Source organism: Python bivittatus, unplaced genomic scaffold (genome assembly GCF_059951505.1).
Source record: "Python bivittatus isolate LINGU-HERP-01145 unplaced genomic scaffold, Pbiv_v1 ctg000330_np1212, whole genome shotgun sequence".
Classification (NCBI taxonomy): Eukaryota; Metazoa; Chordata; class Lepidosauria; order Squamata; family Pythonidae; genus Python; species Python bivittatus.
This window is the reverse complement of record NW_028277058.1, coordinates 19,082,330-19,094,678: the sequence shown is the minus strand read 5'-3', so window position 1 is coordinate 19,094,678 and position 12,349 is coordinate 19,082,330. Positions and strand designations below refer to the sequence as shown.

The 12,349-nt window shown below is 35.0% G+C and overlaps 1 protein-coding gene across 2 annotated transcripts in view; it reads right to left on the bottom strand.

The window, feature by feature from the left end:
- RASSF3 (Ras association domain family member 3) overlaps positions 1-12,349 on the bottom strand; it is a 57,385-nt gene that overhangs the window by 7,044 nt on the left and 37,992 nt on the right. For both annotated transcript variants that reach the window (XM_088141783.1, XM_025169988.2), the window contains 2 exons: positions 3,993-4,100; positions 1,499-1,763 (listed from right to left, as the gene is read on the bottom strand). In XM_088141783.1, the coding sequence (XP_087997909.1) occupies positions 1,499-1,763; positions 3,993-4,100 (373 nt within the window). The remainder of the gene's footprint in view (positions 1-1,498; positions 1,764-3,992; positions 4,101-12,349) is intronic.

Sequence of the window (12,349 nt, the reverse complement as noted above, 5' to 3'; positions counted from 1 at the left end):
AACATTGGGATTAGAGGGGAAAAGCTCAGCATCCAGGAGGGTGGGATGTTGTGCTACAGGACACTGTTCCATCCCTCAAATCTGCAGATGCTTCAACTCCCCAAGGGGACTAAAAATGAACTCTTCACTCCAGAAGTACAGATGGCTTGTTGATTCCTTTACAGCCACCAAAGTCATTTGGATATGTGGGACTGTTGCTCCAAGAACATTGAGAATGGTGGCCCAAACCACTGAAAATCTCATGGTGTGTCAGCAAGAGTAAAGGATTTCCTGGACCATAAAAGTTCTTTGATGCCACTAACTGGAGCAAGATGATGAGCAGCACGATAAAGGACACCCTTCAGCCACTTTGGTTCATTTTTTCCTAGCAAAGTAAAGTGGCTGTGCAGACACAACACACAAAGAAACAGTTGGGAGCACTGTTAGCACCATCCAAAGATAAAGCTGCTTGAACCTGTTTCGATGACTTGTAAGCCCTTCTGAACATGTCAGTTTTAAAACTGAATGAGTATCCAAGTCAATATTAGTTGGACTATCAGATAACTAGGTATGGCCAGGTTTTCCCAATCAAGGAAGATGCAAGCTCACAAAAGTGTGAAACACTAATTAGCAATCAACAATTATATCTAGTAATTCAAAAGAGCCTCAAGAAAAGGGAACATGCATTCTGAAATTAGAGGACAGCTTCCAAATCATTGTTTTATAAAGCTATCTATATTAAGCTTCACAAACGACAATCAAGTCCATTAAACTGCCTCACAATGACGATAAGAACTTTTGAATCAGAGTACTGAGCTTATGAAAGAAAGCAAACAAAAACAGATAAGCAGTCCTGAAATGTGATTTAGTTGCTGCGTGCTTTCATACTGAAACCATGATTATGGCTGCACATAAACCATGGCTCAGCATGGATTAAATCAGTGATTCTGAAGCACAAATAATATCTTTTATGAGGCCAAGATAAAAGTACTGACTTATGCCAAATGTACATAGCACCTTCAACTCTCCTCAAACTATGAAACATTAGATTGACTGTGGTCTCCTAATTCATCCAAATCGTTAATGACTTTTAGAACAAGTCACAATATCAAACCAAATTTAAGTTGTTCAAAATCCAAGTCAGTGTGATACTGATATCCCTAATTTCCTGGTTCACACAAACATATATAACTCCGCATGCTGGCTGTACAACCAAAGATTTTAGATAAGACACTGAAGTTGTACAAAGATTCTATTCAGCTGAAATTTATGCTAAGTATATATGAAACACACTTCAAAAAGGGAAGGTTGATTTCTGCTATTTTTAATAGTTTTTAATGTTTTAATGAAAATCAGATCAGTTTGCCAAATAAATCTCTTTCCCAACACACAGCGCCTCAAAAATAATTCCACTATGTCTAAGTCATAAAAGAATGAAATTAGCAATAGAATCTTTTTTTTTAATCCACTTACAACTCGGGTTATTTCTTCACAAGTATTGAAAAATCTATTTGCATACCTTGATCTTCCTTGTGACATTGTTTATAAAGTGCAAACTTGGCAGGATTATCAGCCACTAGAAACTTTTTGAGCAAGGCCTCAATAACTTCACGGACTGTGTTAGTACTGCTGATATGAAGAGTGTTCATATAACCATTAGGCAAATAAAAAGCTGTCTCATTGCTGTTGAGATGCTTCCCTACATTCACAGAAGCCCGTAGAGTGATAGGTCTGCAAAGTTCCATCTGAACTTTGATGAAGCCAGTGTATACTCCGCTTGAGTTCTATAAATAAAGCACACACACACACATATACAATGAAAGCATATTCATGTGCTCCATAACAAAATGGAGGATACATTTTCATGTACATGGCAGAGGGAAAAAGAAAGACTCAGCAAGTAATCAGATTGCCATTGCTGATGGTTGAGACTTATTGCTGCACTAACTATTCCCCCGATTCCTATGTAACAACAGACTGCTTATCTGTACAAGTAATCCTCAGTTAATGGTAGCAAATGGAAGTACTGGAATTTCTGTCACTAAGCAGTGTGGTCACATGACATTGTGCTTTACTACCGCACAAGTGACAGAAATTCTGGCACTTCTGGTTGCCACCGTTAAGTGAATCACATGCCATCATTAAGAGTAACTTCATGTGGTCACCATTTACAACTTTATGTCAGCTTCCCCACAGACTTTGCTTGTTGGAAGTCAGCAGTGAAAGTCTCAAATGGCAATCACGTGACCACAAGATGCTGCAACATCATAATTGCAAGGTGGGCACCCAGCACCCGGGTCATGATCCCGTGACTGTGGGACACTACGATGGCTGGAACATCTAGGACTGGTCATAAGTACCACTCATTCAGTGGTCATAAATTTGAATGGTCGCTGAACGAGTGGTCGTTAAGCGAGGACCACCTATAACTGTGACTGAACAATCATCTGGGTAATTACACATATAGGTTTTCTGAGCAGATACTATCAGAACATTCTAAATGTGAACTGCATTTTTAAAGACCTTAATGGTCTTTCCCACTGCACATAGTAACCATGAGGCCACTGTAATCACCCACAGATAAACAGCTAAGTGCCTGCATGAGGAATGTGGGGAGAATCATATGAATGCACAGATGAACACTCCAAATCCACAGGTTATAAATAAGCAACCTGAATTTATGTTGAGGTCTCTGTGCATCATGCATAAGGATGACTAGCAAGCTATGCTTACCAGAGGTGAAAAAGATCGATCAATGTAACATCAAATCAAAGTCAACAGTTGGGAACAGGTAGCTGTACAATGTATGTCAGGGAAATGTCTTAAAAAGCTGCAATTAATGGTGCCATTACCCAAGTTGAATGATCCTATGCAGGATGTGGAATAAGTCTGGTTAACACATACATCAAAAGTACAATCTCTACTACCAACAGGCAATTGTGTAGAAACTAAAGAAACACTTGAATTGGAAAAAATGCCTCCCAGCTGCACAGCAGAGGTGCTTTCAATGATCTATACAAGCTGCTATATGGGAACATGTAACCTTTAAATTGGTTTCCTTCCCTTTAGTTCTTCAGAAGCAACTTAAAAGTTTATGAAGTGCATGGCAGCTGTAGTGACTTAAATTTCCAACAGATCCAGATATTTTTATACCTTAATGATTAGTTATTAGCAACTTAGTAAAGAGTATATCAATTTCAAGACTTGATCAGGGGTTGTTCATACATCAGTACTAAATGGTAAATTGCCTGGTTTGGGGGCAATTTCTTGTACCAAAGAATGCCACGGACTAGACCAAGAATGATAGCTAGGTCTTGGGATGCAGGGGCATAAATGAGTCATAGGTGGACCTATGCCTTAGCATGAGTACAATCAAGGCTGGAGATATATTGATCTGGTTTGATAGCCACAATAACTGCTATAGTACATGTTCTCACAGAAAGACTTTGAGAAAAGTAGAGTAATTGCACTGTGATTTATTAAACACTCCTTGCTCAAACGCACAAGGCACAAAGAATATCTGTTTGATGGTGGAGACTTAGTGCACTTGTATATCTTCTAGAACAGGTATCCAAATCATAAGAAAGTTAGGATACACAAACAAGTCACAAAAGCCAAACTGTAAAACCATTTTTTTAATAAAAAAGAGAGCAATGACAATAAAACTTAATACAATAAAAACAGCAGAGTAAGCACAGCAAGCACAAATATCTCAAAAGGGAAGAGAATATGTTCTCTTAATGTTCACCTTAATATGACTCAATAGCGGTCACAAAAATTGGAGGTTTATACTGCTAAGACCTTGAGGCACGCACAGCGAGAAAGAACAGTCAGAGCCACAAAATGCACTTAGGTGAAAGCTAAGAAATATTTTATGCAATAGAGTTTACTTGCTATCACATTATAGCACTGATAAGCACATCTGGTGCTGACTTCAGGGAGGCAGACTAATACTACTGTACCAGGCAGACATGCTACCAAATCATAATAAAAACCATATATAAAAAGCTTACCAAAGTCATCTTTAGCTTGTCAGTAACATCTGAATTGTATATTTGGACTTTTTCCTTGATTGCTTCCTTGGTGAGGTAATTTTGAGTTTCTCTCTCCTTCTGAACATCCTAGAGCAAAACAGGTTGAAAATTCCAAAGTAATAAAAAGATTAGTTCTACTACAATTAAAAAGTAAAACTATGCATTGAGAATATATGCATAATACATATATTTGGTAGTGCACAGCAAACAGTAAAATGACAGCATATCCTGCAAACATTTATTATGGAATTAGCCTCTTTTTTCCTTACCCTGCTAACGCGAAGGCTGGACTCGAACCGCTGAAGCGTCGACCATTTCTGGCCAGCAACTTTCAGCGTCATTAAGCCGCTGCGCCACCGTGTCCCCCAAGTTACACATACTTGCTGTCTAAAATCTAAAAATATGTTCTGCCTTTGGTAAGAAAATGAATTTCTGGGTATTAAAACAAGGTGGAAGAGGGAAGTTCTACTCATGGTTCCACTTGCTTGGCTCAAATATTCGCAATCAATACATTCTAATATTTAAAAGAATCCGACTCATAAAAAGAGTACATTCAATACACTTTGGCTCTCCTTGAAGCATTAATCAATGTGGAATCAATGATATAATCAACAACACTGAAAATCCAGAGCCGGTGTAGAACATACTGATTCATTAGCAAGATTCAGGATATTATCGGTTTGTCTAAAAAGCATTCAGTACATAGAATTCCTAGGATACCAAACCTCCTAGCCATCATCTAAAGCTAGTGAACAAGAGGGCAGCACATTCACAAAGGTATCGATTATCAGTTGATTTGGACATAGCATTTGAGGTTAGTGAAATGAATTTGAATCTGTTGGCCTTGAAAAGGAATGAATTTAAAATTTTGAAAAGCACACAAACATATATAATATTTATATCAAAATAGACATAACCCTTATCAGCAATCACATCTGTTTTTGAATAAACTAGTTCTGCAAGATCATGGGTAGACTGTGACGGTTCTTCCTTTTGCAACCTATAGTGGAAGTTTCTGCTGCAGAAAGCTAAAATGTAAAAGAAAACCAAAAATACAAAATAATTGGTATCTTTTTGTGGGAGTATAACTAAATGAAAGAAACTTTTATATGTATTTGTGATAGCAAAGCTGAACAAGTTTATCATGATCTCATTCCAAAACCACTGGTTTTGCCATACCCTATATGGCAGTGCTTTAACTGCTGGCATGCAACCCATTTCTAAATAGAGTTGGTTGTTTAAACTTTGAAGGCTAAATTGCAAGAATGGCATTTAGAATTCTTATACAACATTTACAGCATGAAGAACACTAGATTACATATCTTTTTATGATAAAATAAGAATGCTGTATTTCTGTAATACAACTTTTTTCTCTCATTCTAATGGATTTTAATAAAGGGCTCAAAATAGCAAAAAATTTAGTTTCTAACTGATAAGGTATTTTATATACCTTTCTGACGGCTATTGTCTCACACATTTTGCACTGAAGGATAAAGCCTTTTGTTTTGGCAAATCTGGCCAAGAAGCCTGAAAGTCTGGTTTTGTACCTTCTCTTTTTGCCAAGAACCTCAAGAAGGCATACAGAGAAGTTGGAGAAATTCTTACTTAGTCATCTAGCAAGTATGCAATGCCAACCATTAAACCAAACTGTTCAAGTTGCATGAAACACAGACTGGGTTCACACATCCTGCTAATATGGTTAATTATTTTGGCTTACTGCAACAACAAACAATGGTTAAAACAAATAATAACTTAGGAAATATGGGGACCCATAGTACGTCCATAAAGAAGCTATTACTTTGTATCCTCTTATAAGAGTTTTCATGATAAATGAACATTTTATTTATTAAATTATAATGATCCTCTTAGCTTTATATCAATACATTGTTAGTGGCTACAAACCAAACTGGGAGAAAGATGCTATATGGTATATGCATTTATTATACCATAATTGCTAGATGGGATAATTTTCTGTTTGCCAAAATACTGTGTCCCATAACTCTCTATACAAAAACAGTTCTCAGAAAAAAATAAGGCCATATATTAACAAGTTAGCAGGAATACTGTTGCTATATTTGTCTGACTTATTTTATACCCATAGAGATATCGAGATTAGAGCAATTTAACAAAGGCTTAATAACACTGAATATGAAGAACTCCTGTGACTGAAAGAGGGAAACTGTTCTGGATATAACAGGTGGTGAGGGAAAAGAGATTTGTGATTATGAGGACAAAAAATGAAGAATATCAGGTCTTCAGGCAGCATGCCAGTCACAGCGTTATTACACCAGTATTGATAAGGAAAGTTAGTGTATGGTGAAGGAAGAGGACACTGATGTTTTGTTACATTGTCATAAGAATAGAAGACAAGATGCTGGATCAGACCAAAGATCTATCTAGTCCAGTATTTTGTTCACACAGTGGCCAACCAGATGCCTGTGGAAAACCCCAACAGGTCACAACAGCATTTTCACATTCCTTTTACCTAATTGAGGGCCTTAATATCACTATTACTAGAGGTAATATAGCAACCAATCATAACCTCTGGATGCCTTTCATGAATCTAATTAATACCTTAAAGAATTAAAGTTACCTGTAGTTTATCCAGGCATGTGACAAAATACATCCCTTGCTGCTGGCCTTCCTTGGATCAGACCAGACTGTAGTTCAATGAAACCTCAATTTAATGGACCAACTTGGAAAAAGGAGATCCATTATTTCCATTTATCCACTAAATCTGGGACAATATCATCATGCAAATGGCATAAATTGTGTAATTTTATGTAATTTGTTTTATGATGTCATTATGAAAATAAAGTAAGTAAAATAGGAATTTCATCCATTGTATCAGAAGTCTATTGCATTAAAGTCTGCCAAATCGAGATTTCACTTTATTATCCATTTTCTTCATTACATACACAATTTTATATTTCTCTATCATTTTTAAACCTGAAAAATCCTAAATGTTTTAAGTTTTCCTCTTAGGAGAAAGTTAAAATCTTTCAACAATTATTTTTGTTTCCTTTTCTGCACACTGGCCATATCTGAGAGTATTATTTCAAGTATGGCTACACCATAGATTTTGATAAAGGCATTGATTCTATAAATTTCTTAAAATATGTCCAACTTTTTAAAAACATTCTTTTGATGAACAACTTCATTTCTAGATCATAAAAGGTACTGTTTTACATTACTTAATACTTGGATCCATTCGTTTTTCAAAACTGGATATTCCATTTCTCACTCCATGTACTTTATCTATATTAATCTTCATCTTTTTTGTTGTTTCCCATAAAATTGGATCAGTGATATTACTTCAAATATAATAGTGCTTAAACTTTCAAGTATTACAATAGCTGTTAGGTAGCAACTGATTCAATATATTAATTTCTTACTTGGCCCAAATTTGCCAATAAAACATTTTCTTCCATCTTCACATTGGGGTTATTCTACAAGGTCACCTTCTCATGCAATTCTGGGTCCAAATTTAATCACTTACCTATTAATGTTTACATATGTCTACCAGGTTTCAAGGCTAGGAAAAACAAATCCTGTTTATTATACCCAAGTTTATGTCTGAGATGTTTATTATACCCTAGGTCTTGCCATGACTTCAGACAGGTCACACACACTAACTCTCTAAATAAGCACAAAATATATGGTATTCCAAGAGTAAGAATGTTAAAAGAAAAGCCCAGTGATAGAGGTGAAAATATAGTAATTTAACCATAATTATCAGCATAAGATAACTTCAGTTTAAGGGTCCTTGTCACGCCATAAAAATTTTCTTGAACAGTTTTTCTATCTGTATAAAATAAAATATCTAATAAGAATTAACATCAGAATCCCTTTTAAAAGATACTTTGAACTAGAGGCTAGACTCATTTTAATCTCTCTCTCAAACACACACACACATAACCTTTGGATGTAAGCCATCAAATCAAGGTTGTAAGTAAGCAAGTTATTCTACTAACTCCGGAAAAAGGCTATCAGGAAACACAGCAAGTAGGACTTTGTTCTTAAGAGTATGTGGAATAATAAGTGCTGTTTTTTAAATTCCAGGTTGAAAGACTTTCATCTTCTTTAAACAGCAATTTCCCTATTTTCATGCTGAGGAAATCCATCACAAGGAAATGCTGTTGCTCCACCCTTCCTTAAGTAAAAATTAAGAATTAATGGTTGACTGTTATAAAGTTCACTATCAAAACACATGGAACTTGCCATGTTTTTGACTGGAAAAATGGCTGATGTCTCTAACACAGTGACCACTTATCAAAGTAAGAAACTTTAGTAAATTATTTTAAAGCAAATTATTTTCAATAATTGAAACAGTAACAGATAAATCCTAGCAGTTTTTTAAAGATAACTATGTACTAACTTTTTAAAAGTTAGATACAAACAATTAAAGCAAACAATAAAATATATGTTCCAGTGAGGATACTTTTCCTGTTACAGGATTAACACGCTCAGATTCTTAACATATGGCTTCATTTACTTTCCCAGTCTTAAACACATGGCTACTTATTTTCAAGGGATTTTTTTTTATTTAATACTGTGAACATTCTTATTTTATTTGGAGAAGACAAATGTGTGTTTGGTTGTTTGATATCTTACTCGATTTCCATCTTATTTAACAACTGTAATAATAATAAATCTATCTGAAATCTAGTTAAAGAATCCTATAATGGATGCTAATCATGCACAAGCATTTACCATATTTCCTCCCAATGTGACATCCATTTATGCCTTTGTTCTTTCAGTTTCCAAATTTTTTACTACTGTAAAGAATCTATAGCATGTTAGGAAAAGTGTGATATCAAGTAGGTAGATGGGTAGGTAGATCCCCCTTCTATAATTTCTAGGTTTTTTTTTAAAGAGTTGTCAATCATGACTATAGCATAACTGAAGTCAAAGTTTATCTACACACACAAGGTGTTATAAAGTTAAAGTTTTAGATGTGCACAGGATTATAGCCTGAATCTATTATTTAAACAATTTTAGAGATACCTATTTAATCATTTAGTCTGACACAAAGTATATTTACATGAGAATTCTCTGCATGCCATTCATTATCTGCAATTAGTGAAAAATTATGAAAGTATTCAATTGTTTATAATGCAATTTAGATATACCACCTCAGTCTTTTATTTCTAACTACATTATCTTTTGTACATAATTTGTTCCTACAAGCACAATCAAGGGCTTGAAAAGCATTCTTTTCTTCTGTACTCCAATTTTTATTTTATCACTAATAAGATGATATAACTGTTGCCAGTACTCACACAGTTCATACTTTTCATGAGAGTTTCTTAAAACCGGAAACAAGCGATTGTACATACACAATCTTGTATGAAATATCGCCTCCCTCTGCAGCATTTGCCAACATCTGTCATTAATCAATAGATATGCAGACAGAATATATAATTTAGTTAATATTAATCCTCCAACAACAAAAAAATACATATTTAAGTTTCTGTATCACAACCAACTCTAACCTGCATAATTCTACTAAAAGGCTATCTTTACCATATTGCATTCCTCCTTTCCTTGAACTGTTTACTATTTCAACAGGTAACTGCAAGAACAATTATGCAGGTTTAAGAATTGGTGCATAAATTTGCTTTTCTCCTATCCTCTTCTCATCTCTTTTTCATTTTCTTAAGCCTGCAGATAGTACTAATCTACCTTGGGAGTTTTTCAGGTGATGTGCCAGCCAAAAATGTAAAAGGACTGCAACATAACACAAAATCCTACCCAGGAAATTATCACAATAAAAAAAGTACAATTTTAATTCATAAAGGCCTATCACTTCAATAGACACCTGTTTATCATACCATCTCTTTGTGCTACATGATCTATATGATACTAGACAGTTCACACACAAGTCCACACTAAAAGACAGGAAACAGAATAAATATGAATATTGGAACATAGCCATTCCTGCCTTCCTACACTCAGAAAGATTTTTTTATCACTTCTGAAAAATAACTAGCAATGTTATTCTTTCTTGGAGAATTACATGTTTCAGCTTTCAAAGTTATGGATATGCAACACACAAGTTATATATGTTTCTGGAAATAATAGTGACTTGCAAAACTCACCAATTTTGAAACAGAACGTTCTGTACCTCCTCCGGGCCATGCTGTTCTGGCCTGGAGGATTTACGTCTGGAAATTGTCAAAGAACACTCCCCCCACCAACTGGATGGTCTGGTAGAAGGATGGAATGTTGCTTTTTCCTCTGATGAGTTTTGCATAGTCCTATGAAATAAGCAATGAACAACTCCAACCATTTGCAGTGTTATCTCCACACAGGTAAGATGTACTAGAAAACTTAACAAACTGCTAGCAAGTGGTTTACATTTGCTGCTTCCTCTGACATCAAGTGTTACAATGCCCCTTTCTTCTTAAAAATGGGTATGCATGCAGACATAAATGCTTAACATGAAGAAAATACACCAATCTCTACAAAAGTCTAGTTTACCAGGTATGTTAAAGACACAAAAATAATTTGCTATGCTCAGACAAAAGACACTATATACAACAATTCATAAACTGAATGATAATGCTCAATTTGAAAGAAATGTTTAGGACAGATTGATACAAATAACTAATTCTTTTTGTGCTGTAGTTCAGCCTTTATAATTATGACCTACTAGGTATGCTAGAGAAAATTCTTTTTCACAGAGATTGTGATTAATTTATTGGTAAATAATGTTAGCTATGGATCAGGTAAGTACAATTTAATATGAGAACAAGTTAATTAAAAACCGGAGCTCAACAACTGCAACTATGAAGGTACCTTTAAAGGCATCTTTTCAGTTTGACATTCTTCTGACTGGTTCATATAATACGTGTAAGAATCGGCCAGTTTGGCACTAGATGAACAAACGCCATGGCTGAATGCTTTGAACACAGTTTCTTGTAAGTCTTATTTCAATCGACTATTTTCAATGAAGCAGTTTGCCATTACATGCAAACCAAAATCTCCAAACTGAAATCAAGTTGATGGACTAGATTTAATTCAAGGTATCTTGTACTTTCTGTGAAAATAATCAATTTTAAAAAGTGTGAGTGCAATATTTATTCATGAAATGCCAATCAGTTGGATACTATAAGTGGCCCAGCCTATGATACTTAATTAGTAACGGAGGAAACAAATAGCATTCACATAAGAGATCAGCTGTCAATTTGTCAACAAAATTATTTTTTAAAAATAAAATTATCTGTTTTACCAAAACAAATTTCAGATTAAAAGGTTTACCCTTTTATAGTACAATTTCAATAGTTCAACAATCTTTCAGGCTTGTATCCTGAACAAAGAGACTGTTTGCATTAGTGTCAAGGATAATATAAGGTCAGTACCAAGTACTTAAACCAACCTATCTACGTATAACACTCTCCATAGCACTCAAGGCACTTCCAGTTTGGTATCTTGGTAGCCTTGCTATCAGCCCATTAAGACATATCAATAGAATCCTTAGCTCTCTGTTGTCATACAGGTCACTATGGCCATTTCACTTTCTGAAGTGAGCCTTGATTTTTTTTTTTTTATGGCCCAGAGTTTAAGATTCCAGCCCTGCTTTAAATGCCCATATTTTTGCTGCTACTACAGGTAGTCCCCAGGTTAAGAATGCCCAGATGACCCATAATTAAGAACAGAGTCTATTGCAGCAAAATTCAACTTAAATACACAATGGTTTGAGTTAATTACACAATACTACTTATACAGTATTATACAATAATATTGTTCCGGCTTACATACAAATTCAACTTAAGGACAAACCTTAACTGGGATCATTCTTAAACTGGGGACTACCTGTATTTCACACTGTTTTATTCTAAAAAGTGTTTATGTGCCACATAGATGATTATAACCTGAGAAGAATTCCATTAACAACAAATTAGAGTAAAGATTTCAGAAGATTTAATTAAAAATGCACAAAACTTAACACCTCTGCTTTTCACATATTCAGTGAAGTATCTAAATGTTTGATTAAAATAGATATATGTGACTTGAGGCACAATCCTTCTGCTGAATGTAATGCCAAGTCTAAAAGAACATAAAAGAATTACTTAGCCTTTGATTCTTGAACTAAAAACCAACTACTGTCAAGTTCATCCTGTCTACCTTTCTCATATTACACTAAGAGCTAGAAGTAGAAACATGTGGCTCAACTATATAATTTTGCCAGAATTCTGTGGTGTTAATAGCAGTTTGCCCTTCCGTATCCATAAACTTTTTGTTCGTAAATCTTTTAAGACTTCAACCTTGTTCTTCCTTAATTCCATGCTTCGTGTCTCTGATACATCTCCATGATACACCTCCATCCCTGA